Genomic DNA, 23,232 nt, shown 5'->3' on the forward strand with positions numbered 1-23,232 from the left:
TAATCGAAGATTTAGCATTGTTGAAAAACAAAAGAGTTAAATTGGTTTTCATTAAAATCACATAATTATAATTTAAAAATTGTTACAAAATTCTTTGTTTAAAAGATTTTAAAATAATGATTAGTGGATATAAATAATAATATGATTTTAATCATTTTAAATTACAATGTACAAAATTAAGTTATAAAATCTTAAAAAAAATAAATAATTTTAATAATTTTAATTTGAGATTCGATTTAAATTCAACCTAAATTTACATACTATCTAAATATTTTCAAAAATTTTGTGGACCTCTATCTGCTTACATGATGGTGCCGGGGTGGTACAATAATCGAAACAGGGGAGTGGCATCCAATAGTAGAATTACAAATCAAATATAGTTGAAAAAAAGTGAGTCATGCTCCCGAATGTCACAATTTTAGAAACTTACGGATAAAAATAATATATTGTTAAATATTGTTTAAAAAAATTATTTTATTTTTTGATAAAAAAAACCTCAAACATAATTTTTTAGGTTAAAAATTGAATTATAATTACTAAAACAAATATCCATAAAGGACGTTGACGATTGACTATACATAATTTTCTCATATGTTTTTTAAAAAAGAAAAAAACAAAAACCTTAAACTCTTAAAAATGAAATACAATTATGAACTTATTAGTTATATTTATTAAATCTTAAAAATGGATGAATAAAATTTAATTATAAAAAATTTTAAATATATTATTATCTAATTCATCTAAATAAATTTAATATTTTTATAAATTAAAAAAATTACATCAATGAAAAAGATTTTAACAAAAAAATAAATAAATATCTTACACCATAAAATTTTTAATAAAGCTGGAGGACTTATTTGCTATTATGTGAATTCTTTCATTTTCTTAACGAGTGATTTGCTACTTGCTGTATTTGGCTTGGCCTCCTAAAAAAAAAAAAATCTACCGTAGATTGACAGATAGACCATAAAAAATTTTAAGAGGTCCCACCAAGTCCAAAAACTGGGACCATCCAAATCACCTTACCTAAACGGCGTCAAAAGAATCAGACGGCAAGCGCTGTGTATTAAACGAAAATTTAAGTACATCCCTCACAGTCACACTTAAAAGCCCGTCACCGCCCTTTCATCGTGAGGGCAACTTCCCAATTCCCACTCTTTCTCTCTCTCCCTCTCGTTTCGAATCTTTAAACCGAAAGGATCAAATCTCCCTTCATCGCTGCCGCCTAAATGTCTCAGGTTTTTTTTGTTTTTTGGATTCTCTCAATTTCCATTTTTTTTTATTCATGTATCAAACCCTAATGGATCTATTCTTAAAATTATTTTAAATTTCAATTCCCCATGCCAAGCTAGGGTTCTTTCGATTTCGTTTCTTGCCATTGCCCAATTCTCCAATTTGTTATTCAGACGGCGAATTAAATTTTGCAAAATATTGCTTGTTATATGAAATTAGGGGCATTGTTTTAAGATGATTTTTTGTTGTGGTTCAGGTTGATAGCAGAAACTCTTCAGCAGCCAAGCGTGCTAGAACGGATGGTATGCCAATTAATTGCATTTAATTCTGTGTACTTTTTAGTGTTTGATTTTGGAAATGTTGGAATTTTATGGTTAAATTTGTAGGTAGTCGTAGGGAAGATGATTGGACCTGCCCTAGTTGTGGGAATGTCAATTTTTCATTTAGGACTACTTGCAATATGCGCAATTGCACTCAACCCCGGCCAGCTGATCATAATTCAGTAAGTCTTGAATATAGAAGAATTTTTTAGTTGTAGTTTTGGGCCTTTTGGCTCATAGGGTTTTGATTTACCGATTTACAGATTGAAATTGTTTCCACACTACAAGTAACAGAAGAGCAGATACTTTTAAATACTCGGCTTAGCAAGTTGTTTTTAATGAATTTAATGGTTGGTTCTGACCTGATACAGAGGAAAAAGATAGGAGAGTTGTGTGTGCTATTCAACTGCATGCTTTGTTTTAGTCTCTCTATATCCTCTGTTTTCCTTTCAAAATTCTGTTGATCATAAGCCTTTTCTATTTGTTTGTTTATTTCTTTAGATACTAACCTTCTTTATAGTTTTTTACTTTTTTTCTCCTTTTTTTATTTTTTTATAATTAAGCTGGTAATTGTTCCCTTGCAGAAATCAGCTGCCAAGCCTCTGCAAGCCCCACAGAATTACTCTTCATCTGCTCCTTATGTAGGTTCTGGTGCACCATCTTCGTTGTATCTGGGTGTAGCTCCTTATGGTTCTTCCCTCTTCAATGGTTCCTCTATTCCTCCATATGACGTTCCTTTTTCGGGAGGATCAGCTTATCATTACAATTATGGCAGTCATCTTTCTGGTGGCAGTCCCTATCGGCCGATACATATGCCTGGACCACCCCCCTATTCTAGTGGGTCTATGATTGGAAATGGTATCAGTCATTTGCATTTTCCAGCCTGTAATAGCTATTATTTTTCTTATCTTTTACTTGTTGTATACTCCTGTTTATACATTCTTGGGAATTAAATGGTTGACCGAGAGGACACGTTGATCATAATTTATTCTATTTGCAAAATATGCCCAACCATCCCTATACCTATACGGATGACCTTAAGTATGCCGTTAATAACACATTAGTATCAACAAATTAGTAAGTTGTTAATTTTTCCTTTTCAGGTGGGATGTATGGCATGCCTCCTTTGATGGACCGCTATGGCTTGGGGTTGCCCATGGGCCTTCCTCCAATGGTAAGTTGAGAAGTTGAATGCTGCTTTGAGATCACTCTTTGTTCGGACTGTCAAATTAAGATAGCAAGTTCAGTATTTTGTATCAATTCTCTGTGTTCTAATTGCACAATTTCTAGGTTTGGAGTTGTGAACTTGATTTACGGAATATCTTGACAGTTAATAATTCTTTATTGAGCAAGCATCCCATCTTCTTTAGGTGTTTTTGCTTTTAGTGATATGTAACAAAAGCATGTAACGTGTTTAGGGTTAAATATAAAAACAGCTCATGCACTTTACTTTTTGTCAATTTGGTACCTAAAGAAATAAAATTATCAATTTGATATTTGAACTTTCATTTCGTTATTTACTTTGGTATCTCGGATTAACAATGTTAGTCAACTTGCTAACGTGGTATGAATATCCAATAAAATACTAACATGTGTCAAAAAGTTCAATTAGCATTACATCATCAATTTCATGTTAATATTAAAAGAAAATTTCTAAAAAAATTTAAAAATTTTTTAAAAAATTCTGAAATATTTTTAAAAATTTATAAAAAATTAAAAATAAAATATTATTAGAAATTATAAAAATTTTAAAAAATATGACAACTTAAAAAATAAAAAATATCAAAATTTTAATAAAAATTCAAAAAAATTTCACAAAAACTTAAAAAAAAAAATCAAAATAAAAAATCTAATTTTGAAATTTAAATTATAAAAATGAAAGTTAAAAAAAATTATAAAAGAAATTCTTAAAAATTTTCAAAAATTCTGAAAATTAAAAAATTTCAAAAATCTGAAATATTCTAAAAAATTAAAAAATTTTCAGAAAAATAAAAAACTTAAAAATTTAATAAAAATCCAAAAAATTCTGAAAAATTGATAAAATATATAAAAAATAAAAGTTGTTAGATTCAAAAAAAATTAAAAGATATTTTTTCGTAATTTAAAAAAAAAATTTAGATTTTTTTTTTCAAAATTTTAAAGTTTTAGTGAATTTTTTTGCATTTTAAGAAAATTTTATTATATTAAAATATTCATTTTTATGAATTTTTCAGAATTTTAAAATTTTTTGGGACTTTTTATTAAAATTTTCAAAATTTTTGAATTTTTAAATTTTTGTAAATTTTTCAAAAATTTTTAAATATTTCAATTTTTTATATATTTTTTAAAAATATTTCTGATTTTATGAAAAAATTTTTATATATTTTTTGAATTCTTTATAAATTTTCTTTTAACGTTAATGTAGCAATTGATAATGTGGTATTGATTGAACATTTTGACACATGTCAACATCTTATTAGATATTCATGTAATATCGATAAGTTGACTAACGGAATTAATCTTAGATACTAACTAAAAACAGAATGAAAGTTAAAGTATTAAATTGAAAATTTTATTTTTTTAGGTACCAAATTGACAAAAAATATATAGTACAGAGGTCATTTTTATATTTAACCCATGTGTTTAATACCAATAGGCATACTGTGCATTGGTTCTGAAATTTCCTATTCTCTTTGGACCATCTAATATTTTTTAACAATTGGTGGAGCTACATTGTCTTATATGTGAGTCAAAGTTTATGATATAATATATATTTTTAACCTACAGGGACCAAGGCCAGGATTTTTTCCAGATGATAAATTACAGAAAAAGGGTGCAGGTATGTCATCTCTCTACTCTTTATGTTGAAAGAAGCCATTATCTGGGCATTAGAGTAATTTTTATACAATTATGTGATTACTTTTTCTTCTAATCCTCCCTAGATGCTACACGCGATAATGATTGGACATGCCCAAAATGTGGGAATATTAACTTCTCTTTCAGAACCGTCTGTAACATGCGGAAATGCAATACACCTAAGCCTGGATCTCAGGTTTTTGTCTATTTATTTATATATTTGATATTGGTGCAACATAGCTACTGTGTCACTTAAGTTGGCTTTGGTACTTTGAAAACTGAAAAATATATGAAATGCTGCATTATTTTTTCTGCGGTTATGAATCTATTTCTGATTCATAATATATTCTCTTGTAAATGCAGGCTCCAAAATCAGATAAAAATTTGAGTAAGTTATTTAAATTTGTAAGCATTTTTGTGTATTTGTTTGAAATTTGATGAATATGGATTTCTTGCTTTTCAGAACAAAAGATGCCTGAGGGAAGCTGGAAGTGTGAGAAATGTAGTAATATTAACTATCCTTTTAGGACAAAGTGCAACAGACAAAATTGTGGGGCTGACAAACCAGCCGAATCAAAGAAGTCCCCCTCACCAACAGCAAATGAAAATGATCAGGTTCGTGGTCTGATGCATTTTCTTTGTTGTCTAGTTTGTTACTTGAAGTTATTGTTTTTGTTAGCCACATTTGTACACATTAAGAATTCAATAAGCTTTCAATACTGCAAACTTTTCCTAGTTAAAGAATTTTTTGGGGTACTTCCTTTCTCTCTCTCTCACTGTGTGTGTGTTAAATTATTACCATATTTCCTGTGTTATAGTACACAGATGCTTGCATGTTACCTTTTTACTTTTAGTTTCTCTTTTTCTTTCCATTGATTTGCAATTATCTACTGTTCCAGTGAGTACTAGGACATGTTTGAGGGTTGAGAAGGTCCAGAGTTGTCGTCCAGCATTGCTCAATATGGGTGTCTGAAAGTCAGTCTTGTCGTCCTCATGTTGCAGCGGTTGTCAAGTTACTTTACCTTCTCATGATCAGTGTCCAGTTGTTGTATTAATGCTATGGTATTGTGGTCTCTATGGATCGTTGATGCATTATGTGTCAACCATCTTAATCTGGAAAATGTTTCACAGGTGGGTTCTGGTTTCTGTTAGGTAGATTTTGTACTTTGGAATTAACTCAGCTATTCTAGTTAGCATGTTGCTTTGGACTTAGACATATTGCTAGTGGGGAAAGAAACTGCAGGTTGCACATTCCTGGTTTTCATTCAGTTTGTTTTGTCTGTGTTGAGTTATCATTATGTCAACCTAAAGCTTCTATTAGAAGCATAAGAAGTACTAAACTTCCAACATTTAATTAGATCTATTGTCAAGTAATGCGGAGAGTAGGAAATTTTCAGTTGTTTCCACACTTGACTATAGGAAGTAGAGGCCAATTGTATCGGGTGTTTTTTTTTTTTTGCTTGTGATATGGTCTAAACAAGGATCTATTGTTGTGATTTTGAAAGATTTTCTTCAGATCTTTCGGAAATTACACGTTGACCTTATAGGATTAATTACTGGAGATATGGTCGGTCACTGTGTCTCCTATTTTGCACTGTCATAGATTAAGCTTTGTCCCCCGTTGGCACATTCTAATTGCATGAAGTACTCTGGTCAATTTGCTGTATGTAGTATTTATTCTTCCCGTCATTGTGTGGTGGTTAACTTGAATTGATACTCTCTAGTTTCTTAGTATAACATTTTGCATCAAGTTGCAACAAGTCCTTCAACGTTCGGAGAAAATATAGGTTTGATTAAGTTCATGAAGCTGCGTTTTTAAAATTCTGTCTTGAATCTTTGATGTAATTGACGTTTCTGCTAGCCATGTACTTTTGGGTCGTCATGGTAGAATTTTTGCCAGGTCCAGTTGGCATGAGTATGACATGTAACGGTGTAAGCACTGGTTTTGTTCTTGGACTCCCCTAGAATAGTTTTAAGTGCAGCCAGCCAGGATAGTATTTTGTTGATCTGTTTTTGGTTAAAACCAAAGGTCGGAACTACAAATGTTTTAAAATGTAAAATTATAAGGGCAATGACGGTAGTTTTGTTTTAAACCATGCGAGTAATATGGGAGTAGCGGCATTTTACGTTATTATCTCCGAGGATAATGTTTCGTCTGACATGGACAGATCATGCACAACTAGACAGGTCGAGTACGTCTCGACACCTGATTCGACTTCATGACATTTATATTCGATTTTAATCTGACATCAAAATATTATTTCTTCATATTTGATCTGCATAATCTACTTGAAATAATTTAATAATTTAATAATTTTAATTTAATATAATATTTATAAAATGTTATTTTAAATATAAATTACATTTTAATTATATATAAATGTAATATTTTTATTAAGTTAATAATTTAAATTAAATTATTAAATAATATTTTTTAATATTATATATATATATATCAAGTTGGATTGGGGTAGGTTTATTTAAAATTTAATTTTGATTTGATTTAAAATTTGATTTAAAAAAAATCGAATTTATAGGTTCAGATTGGATCCGAATCCAATGAATTCAGAGAAATTTGCCATCCATAGTCATCCTTATGAATTCATGCTTGCATACATCCACTGGTTAGCTGGTTAATGAAAAACGATACTCTATGGTCTAAAAAACAGCCTGTTGGTCACGTGGTGCCTCTATCAACTGAACATTATATTTCCACCGCCAGAAGCAACAAACAGACAAGTCAATAGTTACAAACATCTCCTTTCTCATTTCTCTGCAACAAAAATTTGAAAAAAGTAAAAAAAAAAAAATTGTAATGACATAATATCATTAATGTTTATTTTTTGTTATTGTTAAAACTTTGGGTTTTTTTTTTTTTTTTTTTTTAATTTCTTGGCGAGGAGAGTGAAACCAAAATTTCCTAGCAAACTTTTGTCCTCTCTCACCCACTGATCCAAAGTAATTTGATATATGGTATAGATTACCAAGGTTAGCAGTGTCCGATGTAATGTACTCTCTTCGTCCCATCATCAACTAAGCAACTCTCTGCCCACATCCTATCCTACCCGAAATTAACCGGGCCTCTGAGGCGATAAGGAGAGCAGTTCCACCAAGCAACTATCTTGAATTAATAATCAACTTCGCAGCAGGCATGTAGATACCGGGCTTTTTAACCTCCAGTCACTAACATTCTTCACAGCTATCATTTATAGACTTAGTAGAGACGACCTACTACATTTTGGACTATTTCTTTATCTGATGTGTTCTGGTTTGAAGGTTTCAAAACGTCAATAAACTGGACCTAAGAACTTGAACGAATTAACAATTATGACGGACTCATATCTAGAATTCTTAAGTAAATGATTTTATCAATATAAATGTACCTCGGGCTTGAATTTATGTGTACCCGTATTTGTGCTTCACACAATGTTTGAAGAGTCATTTAATTTCAACGGGATCAGAAATTCAAAACTATGGGAAAAGGGGATACTAGATTGGTTGTTAAAACTTACATATCTTAACACGTAAACTTATCAAGTTGAACAAAGTTGACTGATCTTGAGCAGTCAGTTCATCTGATTGGAATAAAAGTCACAATCATATGGAGCCTTGAGCAGCTGGAACTCTTGAAAATGGTTGTTACCATCACCATGCAAGGTTGTATGCACTTGGGATTCAGTGGCCTGTTGTTCCATCTGCCAGTTTTCAGATAAGGCACGTGAAAAACCTTGTGAAATTGCATTCATTTCTGGCTGAGACACACTGGTAGGATTAGCATGCATGGAGTAGGCAAGTGAAGCATGTTTTGGCTCACAAGAAACCCAGGAATCATTTGACAGAAGAGAGAGAGCACGATGAAAATCTTGCCTCGTACCCATATTTGAAGCTACCGTGGATTCTTCTACACCTAAAAAAATTTCACAAATCATGTAAGCTTGAAAATAAGTATAGTATGGAGAGTATCCATTTTGACAAACATTAGAGACCGCAATTAATCTCTCATTGGGATAATCAACATGTCCCTGTATGCTTTAAAGTTAATTATACATCATTCTACAGCTCATGTATCATACTTCAGAAAAGTTTTCAAAGCGAAAGACCTAACGTAATAAGAATATTTTTCTATAGGTGTGTGATCCCTCAAGTAGAATTATTCCGTGCCCCCATGGAGGGCAGGATGGCACTATAATGTACATGGACCATTCCATAGAAAACCATTACATCATCAAACATCTACTGCTACCTCTCTCTATGCATGTTATTTCTGGAAACCACCAGATTCAAGTGTAAACAAATCATCGCATGCCATCCAAAAGCGTTCAGGAAAAACTTTGTAGCATAAGGATCTCAAAATACAAGAATCATTTTCTTAAATCTATTAACCAAACAAAAGACACTCCACATGGAAGTTAACTTTCGCGTTTCTTGAAACTATTGGCTTCTCATTAAACAACACTTCAATTTCTTTCCACTTGACATTCACATCATATGGTTATTTACCATTTATAATAGAATCTATTCTTGATCTTGATATAATTTACAAAAATATGTCAAAGCTAACCTCGCATACTGTTGATTTGCCAAATATTATTGTCTGACACCCATATCATTGTCCAATACATATTCAACATCTGATTTGCATATGACTAGAGAATAATTATCTTCAATAATTAAATTAAAATTGAACATGCGTGATTTTCATGATTAGTGTTAAAGAGAGTCTAACAGTATAAATTAAGAAAAAATTGTTTAAGAAAATTGATTTTTCCATATTTTCAATTGTTTTCTCTGGGAAAAGTTGAGATCATAGCAAATAAGCATTATTCAAAAGGGATAATGTTACGAATAACCCCTGAATTATAATGAAATGTTCAATGTGATACCTAAATTTTAAAATTTCTAATGTAATACCTGGACTATGAATTTGATAACTAATGTAGTACTTGAAAGATTATTTGTGCATTATGTGTCATCATTTGGAACTAGCCATGTTAGTGATGAGTACCATGTTAGTTAACAAATTTATAATTTAAGTATCACATTAGAGATTTTTAAAGTTGAAGTATCACATTAAACATTTCACTATAGTTCAAGAGTTATTCATAACATTAACCCTATTCAAAATTATGGGAAAGGGCGAAGAGGATGGGTGGCTCAGGGGTTTACTTTTATGGTAAATATGGCCTTATATTCTATCTTTTAGCTCCAAAAAAGCCAAAAGAGGTAACTTTTAGTTCTTTAGTTGTTGACACCTTGACATGTCATAGCAAAAGCTTTAGGAAAAAAGGGCACCTTTTTTTCCGTACTTATTGATGAAAAAATGGAAGATGATAAAGAAATTGGTTAGAACAAATTTTCCTAAGATTGAAATCTATTTCGTGAAAGGGTATCTCTGCATACTGCAGAGGAGTTGAGGTTACACCAACCATCTATACAATACCAAATTGGTGGCACATCGAGATTCTCACCTCATCAATCTCAACACTCATCCTCTCATGATTGTGTTCATGTTTTATCTAAAGGGAGCATTCTTAAGGGTATTTATAGTACTCCATACATAGGTGCATTTGAAAGCAATTTTGAGTTAAAATAGCAATAGAAGAAGCTAGATAACATTAGTCAACACTGAAAAACCAAATGCATATGACAAATCTTATTTCCTAGTAAGAAAAACAAAACATACCTTGGTTGAGAACCTCAGCTGTGTTGTGCTTGCCCTTGGAGGGCAGCAATCTATTGGAATCGTGACATCGCATTGTGATGGAATTCAACAGCTGATTGCCTGGCAGCTGCAGCTGTCCATTAACATTTCCAGCTTTTGTAGGTGTATAACCTTTCATTTGAGAAGACTTGGAGTCAAATGTGCCTTCCCATGTAAAATTTTCATTGGGTCTAGCATTATGAAGAAATGGCACTTTATTCCAGACGAAACTCATCTGTTGCTTCCCATCTGCACAAGCAGAGGCACAACATATAAAGCCTTATACATTAGCATGTCCTTATATCTATATAATTGCACGACCACAAGATGGTACACAATTAAGAAGTGCTAACAGACAAATTTGCATATATGACTTCTAACCAGTGAATAAAAAACTGGACCATTTGGTCAGATTGGTTGAACCAGGAACAAGTGGCATGTCCAGTCCAATAACATGTATTAAACCGAATTTTCATCAAACCAGTTAAAAATCAATTGAATCTAAAAAAACCCAGATTAAAACGGTACTTAAACCAGTTTTATATTTATTTTATTGTTATTCAAAAATTATTTGTAAGTAGTAGGATTTGAACCTTTAACTACTCAATTCTAAAAACCATACCATTAAACAAAATGCATTTTTTGTTAACTATTTATTATATTTAATATTAAATCTCTTTAAAATTGGACTGCTTGAACTGGGATCAGGAGCCCTCACAGGTTTACCTCCAGTCTGTTTTTTTATTCATTGCCTCTAACTTGAAAGGAGGAACAACAATTATATTAGAAGCATAACATCCAATAATGTAAGGTGTAAATCTTCCTCATTATATATTTTTTTGGCAGAATACAATCAAAGAAAATGCTTGATATGCATGAGACAATTAAATCTCATTATATCTCAGTGGACATGTAAATGGCATACAAATAAAAAGAACTGCATGATAAGCATTCAAAAAGCATCATGAACACGTTTTGGACTCCGTATACTTTATAACTTAGCAATTCCCAGGTCTGTAATTTTCAAATTTTGTATAAATTACGCCTTTTATTGTATATTTAGTTGCAAATAATGATTGCAGACATGTAACATTAAAACCAGAAGAAACCATTATACCATTGGCTTCGATCCAGGTATGCACCATTTATGAGTACAAGTTAAAGATGAAAAAAACATAGCAAAGCCTAGTGATACCATTGAGTGTATTATCAATACATACATACATACATACATATATATATATATATATATACATATCAAGATACAACTTAGTTAAGAAATCACTCAAGATATAATTGACGTTAGTTTTTGCAACCAATATGCAACATATATCAATATATTGTATTACCATTGCCTACTAAGCACCATTTATAGGAAAATAATTTAATCAAATAAAAAATCCAGATATGACTTGGTAAATGAACAACTGAACTCCATAATTTGAGAGTTAAAAGAAAAAAAAAAATGAAAAAAAAGTGTCCAGTTGGTCTATTCCTGTGAGAGTAGCATACAACAAAAATTATCTGCATAAAACATATCAAAGTTGAGTCTGAAACTGGTACCATATGATGAAGATGAAAGACTTGCAGGATTGAAATGGATTGCTTCTGTCTGTGGTTTGCGGCGCCTTGCATTGTGGTCAGAAAGACGCCGACGACAGCTTCGCTTCTTTCGATCAAACTCCGACAGGCCATGGAACCTTTGATATCATGAACAACATAATTATGATTTTAACATTCGTTATGATATAGAATCACAAGCCCACTAATAAGGAATCAAATTACTACTATCAGCTAAGAACCTAAAGTGTTTGATACTAAGATAATTAGAAAATCACCATGCAAAAGTACACAATCAATAAAGACAAATTCTTGGATACCATCAACTTCCAAAACAAAAATTAACAGAACCAAAGAAAAAATCTACCTGCTACACTGCTGACAGAACCGGCGTTCCAGACCACCTACAATGACCTTTGGACTCTTTGAATGGCTTTCACAAACTCTGTGTTTCTTATGGTAATCCTTAGCAGAAGATAGGTCAAGATTACAGCCTTCAACTTGGCAGCGTGGAACATGTGTGCTCTGACAATTGGGTTTAGATCTCTTTGTTGAGGTTGGAGATGGTTCAGGAGCGGCTGAATAAGATGAAGTCTTAGCATTGCTTCCGGCGGAAACATCTTCAAAGTATGTTCGTTTACCAAGCTTTAAACTGAGCAATGGCTCACCAGAGCCAACTGATGCCTCAAGTGTTGGGGAAGAACCAGTTAGCTCAACCTTGGAAAGTTCTTTCTTGTTGATTATATCATCTGGGATAGCTTCAAAGGCTTCCAAAGTAAATTTGGCTGTCTTTACCTCCCCCATAGATGAAGAATTAATCGATGCCGATTTCGAGCTTTTAGACAAAGAAGCAAGGCCCAAATCTGAACCAGAACCACCACTGCCTCCAGCAGCACCTGAAGAATAGAGAGACCCAGAGTCAATTCCTCCCTCTCCATCAATATCCCACTCTACCGGTCTTAGCTTCCTTGGAATTTCAGTTGGTGTCACATTGAACATCATTAAGTTTTCCCAGTCCCATTGCAAGGGCGTTTTGGCATTCCACTCCATCAGAGAGATAGAACTCATAGAACACTTAACACAATCTTCTTCATATAAAACCCAAGCAACTTGTCACCAGATCCTGAAAATATAACCTTGAGGCTTGTTCAATTCACAGACGAAATAAATCAGAAAAATTTTTCAGTCATCCTAAATACAGTAACGCTATATATGAAGGAAACCATTCATGGACTCTATATAAATACATAGCATGCAAAACAACAGGTAAGCAAAATTAATCCTGGCATATCAAGAACAAAAGTTAACTCTAAATCTCACAGCTCAGAGCCCAAGCATCTCTGTTTCTCAGATCTAGAGGGGTACCACTTAGGAAATTGTCAATCCACTTTAACAAAACAATAGTTCATTCACTCCTTATATCAATTTTAAACTAAAAAGGCTTGCTGATGCCACTTGGAATCAGCTTCAGTCAATAATCGCGACCAGAGTAGCAGAGATGTTTAACTAAACAAGCAACCACTTCTCAAGACAAGCAATTTTTATGCATATATCAATCTCCATCCTTCTAAAACAGACGACTTAGGTAAAGACATCAAAAAGATCATAGATTAGGCCTTGTGAACACAGAACAAGAATAGCAGTACAGCTTTTCTCCTCCTTTCACTATCGCCTACACCAACAAGCTGACAGCATAACTCCAAATGATCTCTCTATTCGCTCTTGTATGTATTTATGTATGTAAGCCTACACCATCAAGATAAAAAGTATCACTTCAATCCCAAGTCAAAATATGTGTTCCTTAAACCTGCAACACTTGCACCGAATTCCACCACCAAAATCCTAGAAGAATTTACCCTTATCTATCAACACATCTGAAACTAACTACGGTTTGGCAGCATCAACAAGAAGCTCTCTCTCTCTCTCTCTCTCTCTCTCTCTCTCTCTCTCTCTCTCTCTCTCCTCCTCAATAATTATAGGAAGCAGTAACAGTTTTCATGTAGAGGGAGTAAAAAAAAGAAAAAAGAACATTCACGTTTTAATTTCACTCGCTTTACCGCACTCTAAAAACCTTAACACCTTCAATAATTCACATTCAATTATCTGGGCAATCCATGAAAGTAGGTCCCTGACTGAGACCCACCGATCAACTACTGTAAAATAAATGCAACGAAATCCTAATCTACCACAAATTCAACAGTTTACCGCCTTAAAGAAAGAATCTATCTCAGCTACCTCTTCTTTTACCCCACAGAATGCATTAGAATCAATCAAGAAATATCACAAATGCAACCAAAGAAATAAATTCTACTCATAAATTTATTCTCCATAAAAAAAAAAAGTTTGTAGTTTTGAACTGAAACATAAACAGAACAAACAAATAAACTAAAATTTGTCTTTTTTACGGGAAAATATTTATAGAAATCATGAAAGAATAAACTTTTACAAAGTATCCGGTCCCCTTCCAAGGTATAGCTCATCATATTATTATTCCTTTTAAAGATTTGATAAATTCTACCTAAATTTCAGCCAGATATATAAGGCTAAAAATAAAAAGGAACCCTTTTAACAAAAAAAAAACGTAGTCGTTTTCTTTCATTTCGCCAGAAATCAAGACAAGGAAAGGAACAATAACGAGAAAAAAAAGCATCTTTTTTTATTATTATTTTTAATTTTTTACCTTTTCAAAAGTTAGAACAAATTAACGTAAAAAAAAATAATAATAGAAGGTGATTAGAAAATGATGTTTGAATCTGAGCCGCAAAAACAAGGGATGTTTCCCCATTTTTAGAAATTCCGGTACCTCATTATTACCCTCTTTATTAATCCTAAAAAAAAGTCTCTCTTTTTCTTTCTTTCTTTCTTTAAAGGGTTTAGTAAAAAAAAAATTTGAAAAAAAAAAGAAGAAAGAAATGGAAGAACTTACAGGTAACGGAGTTACTTAGCGATCGGTACTTTAATGGTGGTCAGAAAAAAAAGAGAGAAAAATTAAGAACTTGAAAAGGAAAGGAGATAAAGGCACAGAACAGCCCACAGGTGAGTCGGAGTCAGACAGAGAGTCTCTCTCAGAGACTGAAAATGGAGGGACAAACTACAGAAGAAAGAGAGAAAATAAAAATGACTCAGCTTTTTGCGAAGAAATAATCTCCTTTCCTTTTTTTTTTTTTTTAAATTGCAGAAAATAGGTAGCAATTATAAGTTAAGGACACGTGCCGGTAATAAAGTTGGTTGCAACTTTCGGCAGTGGACAGTATTGAAAGGGCGACCATGTTCTTGTCAGTGCCAGGTAACCACCCAGCCAGCCACAGCCAGGGAGGGGAAGGAATTTTTTCAACCGATCCAAGTTACATTTACTCGAATCGTTAACTACAGTCCAATGACACGGACGAGCCGACTCGGTGGCGACAACTACAGGTCTTTCCCTTTTTTTTTTTTGGGTAGGGAAAAACTCCAGTTGACGACATGCTCTAGTCAACACCTCTAGAATTTCGTTTTGTTTAAACATGGAATTTAAGGATTTTACTGTGTATACAAATTTGTTAAAAAATTTTTTTCATTTGGATTACATTGCACTTCTGGTTTGTTGCGTTCGAAATATTTTTTTTCAAATTTAATCTCATTAGATGAGTGTTCGGATAGGATACAAATGATGAGATTATTTCATTTAGACTGCTCTGGAGGTTGAAATTCAATTGGAGGGGAAGAGGTTCAGTGGGACCATTTTATCTTCATTAAATTATGTCTATTACAATTTTATCTTTAATTTTGTATGTTTTAGATTAAAATATCCTTATAAATTTGAAAATTACATATCAATTTTATGATGGTTTGCATTCAATTATTTATAATTAAAATATAATTTTAGTATTTTTAATTTTTTAACATCATAAATATTAAATAAATTCATTATATCTAAATTTTAATCTAATGTTTTTTTAATTCATTTTTTTGTAAGTACTTTATCTCACCGTTATTATTATTTTTATATCCAAATACATATTTTATTATTAATTTTAATCTTATTGTATCTTATCTTATTATTTCAATAATTAATCTCATTTTTATTATTATTTTTAATCTTATTAAAGATAATTTCATCACCATCCAAATTGAGTCAAAGTTAGAAAAAAACAATATTTTAAGATGTATTTGGTGTTTAAGAGTTCATTTAAATGAGTTGTGAGATTAATTTTAATAAGATTAAAAATAATAATAATGATGAGATTAATTATTATAATAATAAGATTAAAATAAAGATATTTATTTAAATGCTAATGTAGATAATTATGAGGTGAATGTAAGAAGAGAATTTATTATTAATGACATTAAATTCAAATTTGTATATAATACAAATTTTAATATATTTTTTGTACTTTTTAGTTAATAATTAATTGGAATCGACTTAAATTATTTTTATATCAAATCAAAATTTGAAAGTATTTTTCAATAAAAAAATTTATGCATGTTATTTTACATTAAAATAATAATTAGAATTTTAAATATTAAAATTATAAAAATATTTCAAATATTTAATATTTGAAATATAATACTTATAACAATTATAAATGATATTTAGATAAATACTTTTAAATATAAATATAAAACATGTAATAAAATAAATAAATTTAAAAAACAAAACAAATATTATTAAAATGATTTTAAAAATTAAAAAAAAAATAGTATGGATATTATGGTCCAAAGCTTCCAATTGAAGCTAACGGTTTCTCGTTGCATCAGGAAAGGACCAATCTCCAAGTAGAGAAATGATGGGATCAATCCCAACGTAATGATGTCATCCAGACATCACACGGTGAGATTTAAGGGCAAATAAAAGCTCATTTGAATCGCTCTAATGTTCCGACCTAATTCAAATGGGATCTAAATCAGTCAAATGTATTAAAAAAATAGTAAATAAATGAAGAGAGAGAAAAGTAAATAATAATAATAATAATAATAATAATAATAATAATAATAATGCGTATATGATTTGATTTTTTTATATATTTTATGGATGATAATTTGATTAATTGAAATGATTTTTTATTTTGAAATTATAAGCGAATGATATTAATTAAGATTTCGCTGAAATGATCATTAAAATATAATAAATTATTTAATGTTCATTTGGGTGAATTTAGCGAAACTTTCCTTCAATTGTTTCTTGAGTTCGCCCTCCAACCTAAAAAAAAAAAGGGGGCTTTCTGTCTTATTATTGAAAAGGAAAACAAAAGGTAAAAGAGAGATGATTATAGGCTCATGACCATCGTCCTTGGAATTGCCTGTCAGCGGTGATTAGATTTCACTAATCTAATCACCAAGGACTTTAACATGGTGTAACACTCGCAGGTGTCCTTTACCAACTATTGGAACCAGTTGAGATTATAATACTACAAATAGTTAATAAAGAAAGTCCAATTTTCTGATTATAATATAATCACACTTGTAATTATGCATTAAAATAATTCACTCATTGTGTGTGCACAATTTGTTAGTAGATGGGTGGATCTTCTCACTTTCACCGGATATTATTATAAAATAAAATATGGATAAAATCCATCAGTTTGAGCCACAACTTGGTTCGAACAGTATTAGAATGTTAAAAATATTGAATGATTAGTGTTGAATTTTTAATGATTTAGATTGGACAAGTTGGCCTCAGCTCAAAACATTTTAAACTTTTTTTTTATTTGTTCTTCTTTAAAAATAGGATTGAATCTGCAAGATCTCAATGCCAATGCTCATGATTAAAAATCGGAAGATCTCACGTGAGCCCATAAGGTAAAATTAAATTTAATTTGACACTCTTGTTTTTTTTCTCTTTTGAATGTGGTTAATCAAAGTAGCAAGTAAATCTTCAATAATTTATGTATTTATATATATTTATTTCGGATCAAATATATATATAATATAAAAATTAATATTTTATAATTATATTAATATATTAAAAATAAAATATATATTTTTATTTTTATTGATTTTATATATGATTTTATTAAAATTTTAAATTATATTATTCTGATATATTTTGACATTATTTTTATATCGTATCATCATATCATATTTAAATTTATCAATCTAATAACATCACTAAAACTGTTGTCCAAGAGAGGCTGTGCGCGGAAAACAGACTGTTGAGATTTGTTCTCCGGGTTTCCTTTTTCTATATGCCATGGTGCTGACCAGAACTGGCGCATTGGTCTAGTTTTAAGCAACTTCTTATCAAATTTGTCAGCCTAGGATTTGACCACAAAATCTTGGCTCAATGGTTTGGTACCAATAACCAGTTCAATCAAGCGTTAAGATTACGACCTTTAAAATTCCCAAACAGAAACAGATAAGATACATCTATTAATTATATATTAGGAGAGTTCAAACATTTTTTAGAGGATAAATATGAGTTCAAACAAGTGGTTTAGCTTATTTAGGCAAATGTTGCATTAGTTGTGGAGCTGTTTTTTCCCATGTTTTCTATCATCGTATCTTTCAAAAACCTTCTCATGATCTTCCCTGATGGGGATTTTGGAATTGCGTCCACAAACTGCAAAACCCTCACTTTCTTGTAGTGTGCAACATTGGAGGCTACAAAGTCCATGATGTCTGTTTCGCTTTCTTTGGCATTTGGGTTCTTGACAACACATGCAGCTGGGATTTCACCTGCCTCTTCATCAGGCAGCCTGCAGTTACTCAACAGTTGGTGAAATACCATACAAAAAGATTTTATGTTACGAAATTGCAATGCAGCAAACTACTTACGGCACCACTGCTGCGTCTTCAACAGAGGGATGACTCAGGAGGATAGCCTCTAGCTCTGCTGGAGCTACCTGTGGAAGTACCAAGACTTCAAATTTAGCCAATTGTAAATGCCAGTTTTAATCATTTTCAATTACTACAAGTTTTGCCACTTGGTTGTTGTAGCTTGTGAGACCAAAACTCTGTCAACCATAGCCTGGTCTATCATTTAATAGGCAGTCCCAGGTTTGAAACGAGGCGGGCTAGAAGTTGCTGCTCACTTTAACAACATTATTTACTCGTTCAATGCAATTATGCAAATCAAATGCTTAGGTTTGGTTTCTTTTGTTCTAAACAGCAGTTCTATCTTGGTCACAAAGGAAAACACCGATTCTGTCGTTTTGATCCTGGGAATTTCTGGCAAAAAAATCTTCTTGTCCTACTCCTTGAAAATCCTTCTTCTTCCCTTTTTTTAGAGGAAAGCGGAACCAAACAAAATTGATGAAACAGAAAAGCTATTACGAGTGAAAGGAAAAACAAAACAACAAAGGGCAAACTATACTTTCGTTTTAAAGAGACATACTATAAAAATAATCAGTTTACAAAACTTTTTATCTGAACGAGAATTAAAAAAATTTTGAAATTTTTTTATATATGTCAAAGTAATTAAAAAAAAAATCTCTTTTACGTATCTATCTAATTTAGCAATTTTTGAGAAAATTATTTTCGTATCAAAAAAATTATTAATTTTATATTTATTGGAGTTTTATCAATGAACTAAAGACAAAAAAAAATGTACGTATGACCTGTTCCCCTCAAAAATATTTTATGTAACATTTAAACAATTTAAATTAAGCAATGGCATGTATCCTTAATCGTTCTGACAATTTTACAGCACAATAGCTAATTTCATAAATAGAGATGATAATCAAACAAAATGAAGATAATGAAGACAAAACGTCAAAACCAAAAAGTAAAATAAGCAGGCCAACTCTCACTTATTGGCTTCGTTGGCTTTGTTCAACTTTCATGGTTGTCCAACTTCATTTTGTTTTATTATCAGCTCATTGACATGTCAAATCAGAAAAAGTAGCCTACCAGTTTTCTGTATGTTTTCATGCTATGGTTCATTGGCTATTGCTGTCATGTTTTATTCTCAGAAACTCCCAACCGAAAAAAAAAGGTCGGTTTTTTTTTTTTTTTTCAAGAAGACCAAAAAGTAGCTACAATATGTCAAAATCATGAGCTTACTTGAAAACCCTTATACTTGATTAACTCTTTGATGCGATCCACAATGAAAATATCTCCATCATCATCTATGTACGCAATGTCACCTGTGTGTAGCCATCCATTCTTGTCAATGGTCCGACTGGTCTCCTCCTTGTTTTTGTAGTAACCTGTAAGGTTGCAATATCAGCCAGAAGAGAACCAATTATAATTTAAGTGCCAAATCGAATATCATTTCCAATGATCTTATGAACTACAGCAACTTGTTTTTGGGTGTTTTTTCACCTTGCATTACGCACTGACTTCTGACACACAATTCACCCGGGGTATTCTTGGGAAGAGATCGACCGGTGTCAGGATCAATGAACTTGATCTCTAAATTAGGAAGGATAAATCCAACTGAGTTTTTCTTTGCACTGTCATGGCCTTTAAGAGGGTCTCCATGGGTGAGTGTAATGCAGCTATGCTCAGTTAGTCCATATGCCTAGTACCCAACAATTAAACAGATATAAGTATAGTATTATAAGGCAAAGCATGAAATTCAGCTGAGTAAATGGGGCATTTTCTCACCTCCTGGACCTGAACACCAGGGAACTTGTTTTCAAAGGAGGCAAGAAGCTCTGGGGCTAGTGGAGCGGCTGCAGTCATAATAGCCCTGAGTTTGAGCTTACTAAGATCAAACTCGTCCACTATGGGATTCTTAACAAGGGCAAGAATTATTGGTGGCACAATTGGGGCAAATGTCACCTCTTGTGTGATCAATGCATTCAGGAATGTCCTAAGATCAAACCTATTCATCACCACCACTTTTCCTTTGTTCCTAAGCGTGGCACAACAAATTCCAGTGATCCCATAAATGTGAAAGAACGGAATTAGGCCTAATGTGGTGACCTGACCTATCATTTCTGGTCCTACACTGAAGAGAGAGGAGCATAGATTAGCCACTATATTTCTATGGGTCAGCATTACACCCTTTGAAATCCCTGTGGTGCCTGATGAGAATGGAAGGGCACATAGATCACTCTGGAGAACTTCCTCCTTAGGGAACCTGGTGCCTGCACCAGCGCGGTCAGCCGCTTCAAGCAGCTTGTCCCAATTTATGGCACTCTCAATGTGCTCCTCACCTAGCACAATGACCGGTAGCTCCAGACCTTTCACCTGTTATTTCAATCTGATGGTTAATTTTACACTGAAGAGTTTGTAATTTCTGTTTTCTCCAATTAAAGATTTAGAAGCAGTATTTTATAATAAGCCAAGAAAGAACAAGTATTTTAAAAAGTGATATTGCAGAAGATAAGTCGTTGAGATATTCAGTTTGCTTATTCTCCCATCCCATGCTTGTCCCATGCGCTATTGTTAGATATCATAGTTTTCAAAAAGATCTAGTCTTTGGTTCAATCGGGATGCTAGACCAAAATTGCATGAAGAAACAGCTAGTGTCCATTCAAGTACTACACCACAAATGATGATTATACAAAAGAAAAAAAAAATCATCATTTTATTGGAAGTAGCTATCTTAATAAGAACTGAGGCGTTTTAACTCATTACCTTTTCATAGTTTGGGCCATTTGTTACTATCAACTTGGCATTTGCAGCATCTGCTTGTTTTTTTAATTCTGATGGGTGTGACGCTGGGTTTGCACCTGAGAAAACACCACCAGCAGCCATGATTCCAAGAGCAACAATGCCATACTCTGCAATATTGGGGAGTAGAACCAGAACTACATGGCCTTTCTTGAGGCCAAGTGAACTTAAGGCCTTCCCAAACCTCCCTGTGTCCCTGACCACATCGCGATAAGTATATGATTTTCCAGACACAGCTTCAACAAATGCCACGTTGTCAGCATATAATTCAGCATCCTGGAAAACAAATTCTGGCAGCGTCAAGTTATCAGGCACCGAAACCGGTGGATATTTGCTACGGAAAATATGTTCACCATTATCCTCTGAGTGTCGTATTTGGGTTGGAGTTTCCATGATGGGTTACAAGGATTTGCAGTGATGATCCTACTGGGCACCGGCCTGTGCTTTATAAAGGAATGTGAAATTGCCATAAATTCGTCATCATGTACTGTGCATGGGAATGTGAGTAAGAAGGATACAAGTAAACTACAGGCAAATGTAAGAATATTGCCGTGAGTTTTTGCTTTGGTGGGAGTTTGTTGTGTCATGTTACAGTTACAGGGTACAACAACGATCTTTCTGCAATTGGCTTTGAAAATTCCCTCTTTTAAATCCATATCATTCATTGCCCGTGATGTCATCGTCTTGTCACTTACTCAAAAACAATGAAGATGTGCTGGAAATCTTGAAAGAAGAATTGATGCAATTTAATCCGTCTTGACATCGCTTTTAACTGAATGAAATTATTAACATTAGTGGATAAAATCAATGCACGTCTTATGAATACACTGAACTATTCTTTTTCTTGACATCTCTTCATTTTTCATTCAAAAAAAAAAAAAAAAACTTCTTTTTCTTCTCTATTCCAATCGGTTCCTATCATTCTTAATTTAGCCCAATTGAAAAAATAAGTTAATTTTGTTAAAGTTTTCATACAAATAAAGATTCAATTAATTTCAATAAAAAAAAAAGAAACTCATGTTAAATTTAATTAAATGTATAAAAAAAATTTTAGAATAGGGATTCATTTATATCGATGTATCTCTTTTATTTTTTAAAATTTCGAATAAAAATTAAATTTATAATTCATTTAAATTTAATAATTTTAATTTAAAATTTTTAAAAATATATAATATTTATAATAATATAAGGAAATCTCCTCTTTATTTTACACTTTAGCAGTAGAATTTCTCCACTTTATATGGTGAGGGCCTCCTTGGGACTCTTTAGGAATATTATCTTACTTTGGGCTCGGCTCAGTTGCCTAATTTGGACTACATATCAGAAGAAAATTGTTGAACCCATTAAAAGTGGACCAATATAAAGTACAACTACAACCCAAACGAGTTCGCAAACTTACTATTTTATATTGCCGCAAGTTCATTACTTTCAAATTATAGGCCAAAAAAAAAAAGAAAAAAAGAAAAGGACCAAGAAATGAAAATATTATATATACTATATTTTCACTCAATATGTTGAAAATATTAATAAAATGATCAATTATTATATTTAATATACTATTATTATAAATAACATATGAATTAACTTTAAAAAATATTTTCGTTTCGTTAGCAAAACTCAAACATAATACTTTAGCTTTGTGTTTTAAGCCATATTTGTTTCAAGAAAGCAGTTGAAGACTGATGGGACTACTTATAAGCTTAAGTCAAAAGCACTTTGGACCAAATTCAAAAACATTATTGTAATTCCAGGAACAGGAGAGCAAAACCCATGTATTAAAAAAGTATTAATATCATGAATAGTTTTAAATTATAATAAATTATTTAATATAATATTTAAATTACAAATGTATTAATTAATATGATAAATGAGATTATTTATCCAAAACATCACATCATTTGAAGTTAATAATATAAAAAATGAAGTAATATATTAATAATTTATATATTATATTAAAAAATTTTAAAATTTAAATAATATATTAAATATTTTGTCATAATTTAAAAATAATTTATAATATTAATCCCTTAAAAAAATAAAAAT

General features: G+C 31.8%; 3 protein-coding genes across 9 annotated transcripts; 1 reads left to right on the forward strand and 2 right to left on the reverse strand.

The window, feature by feature from the left end:
* Positions 1-1,096: 1,096 nt before the first annotated feature.
* On the forward strand, positions 1,097-6,045 carry LOC111317999 (ranBP2-type zinc finger protein At1g67325-like). 4 transcript variants are annotated; one of them, XM_022920596.2, is made up of 10 exons: positions 1,097-1,238; positions 1,490-1,535; positions 1,620-1,735; positions 2,138-2,411; positions 2,657-2,727; positions 4,320-4,371; positions 4,475-4,584; positions 4,752-4,776; positions 4,852-5,003; positions 5,288-6,045. In XM_022920596.2, the coding sequence occupies exons 1-10, from the start codon at positions 1,230-1,232 to the stop codon at positions 5,288-5,290; spliced, it is 858 nt and encodes a 285-aa protein (XP_022776331.1). In that variant the 5' UTR covers positions 1,097-1,229; the 3' UTR covers positions 5,291-6,045. The 4 variants fall into 4 exon arrangements, with proteins under 4 accessions (XP_022776331.1, XP_089609568.1, XP_022776328.1 ...); XM_089753442.1 differs by lacking the exon at positions 4,752-4,776 and having other exon boundaries at positions 5,288-5,539; XM_022920593.2 differs by lacking the exon at positions 5,288-6,045 and having other exon boundaries at positions 4,852-5,281.
* A 1,686-nt stretch (positions 6,046-7,731) lies between these two features.
* Positions 7,732-14,803, reverse strand: LOC111318000 (squamosa promoter-binding-like protein 2). Of its 4 annotated transcripts, none has more exons than XM_022920597.2 (5): positions 14,576-14,803; positions 12,017-12,772; positions 11,653-11,789; positions 10,072-10,338; positions 7,732-8,295 (listed from the first exon to the last, which is right to left on the reverse strand). In XM_022920597.2, exons 2-5 carry the CDS (start codon positions 12,715-12,717, stop codon positions 7,955-7,957), a joined length of 1,446 nt encoding a protein of 481 aa, XP_022776332.2. In that variant the 5' UTR covers positions 12,718-12,772; positions 14,576-14,803; the 3' UTR covers positions 7,732-7,954. The 4 variants fall into 4 exon arrangements, with proteins under 4 accessions (XP_022776332.2, XP_022776333.2, XP_022776334.2 ...); XM_022920598.2 differs by having other exon boundaries at positions 12,017-12,792; positions 14,576-14,762; XM_022920599.2 differs by having other exon boundaries at positions 12,017-12,785; positions 14,576-14,744.
* A 3,072-nt stretch (positions 14,804-17,875) lies between these two features.
* ACOS5 (acyl-CoA synthetase 5) lies at positions 17,876-21,958 on the reverse strand. Its single transcript, XM_022919931.2, has 6 exons — positions 21,154-21,958; positions 20,176-20,763; positions 19,891-20,089; positions 19,630-19,775; positions 18,403-18,470; positions 17,876-18,323 (listed from the first exon to the last, which is right to left on the reverse strand). Exons 1-6 carry the CDS (start codon positions 21,580-21,582, stop codon positions 18,071-18,073), a joined length of 1,683 nt encoding a protein of 560 aa, XP_022775666.2. The 5' UTR covers positions 21,583-21,958; the 3' UTR covers positions 17,876-18,070.
* Between the last annotated feature and the right edge of the window lie 1,274 nt (positions 21,959-23,232).

The sequence above is a fragment of the Durio zibethinus genome, chromosome 2 (assembly GCF_047325235.1).
Source record: "Durio zibethinus cultivar Kanyao isolate XHJ-2024 chromosome 2, ASM4732523v1, whole genome shotgun sequence".
Taxonomy (NCBI): Eukaryota; Viridiplantae; Streptophyta; class Magnoliopsida; order Malvales; family Malvaceae; genus Durio; species Durio zibethinus.

Coding starts and splice junctions, on each gene's coding strand:
- LOC111317999 (XM_022920593.2), top strand. Junction 1,536..1,619: donor CAAGCGTGCTAGAACGGATG/GTATGCCAATTA, acceptor TTAAATTTGTAG/GTAGTCGTAGGGAAGATGAT. Junction 2,412..2,656: donor TGGGTCTATGATTGGAAATG/GTATCAGTCATT, acceptor TTTCCTTTTCAG/GTGGGATGTATGGCATGCCT.
- LOC111318000 (XM_022920597.2), bottom strand. CDS start 12,717: ATGAGTTCTATCTCTCTGATGGAGTGGAATGCCAAAACGCCCTTGCAA. Junction 11,790..12,016: donor TTCTGTCAGCAGTGTAGCAG/GTAGATTTTTTC, acceptor ATGATATCAAAG/GTTCCATGGCCTGTCGGAGT. Junction 8,296..10,071: donor AGCTGAGGTTCTCAACCAAG/GTATGTTTTGTT, acceptor AAATTTTTTTAG/GTGTAGAAGAATCCACGGTA.
- ACOS5 (XM_022919931.2), bottom strand. CDS start 21,582: ATGGAAACTCCAACCCAAATACGACACTCAGAGGATAATGGTGAACAT. Junction 18,471..19,629: donor TCAAGTATAAGGGTTTTCAA/GTAAGCTCATGA, acceptor GTACTTCCACAG/GTAGCTCCAGCAGAGCTAGA. Junction 18,324..18,402: donor GAAGACGCAGCAGTGGTGCC/GTAAGTAGTTTG, acceptor GAGTAACTGCAG/GCTGCCTGATGAAGAGGCAG.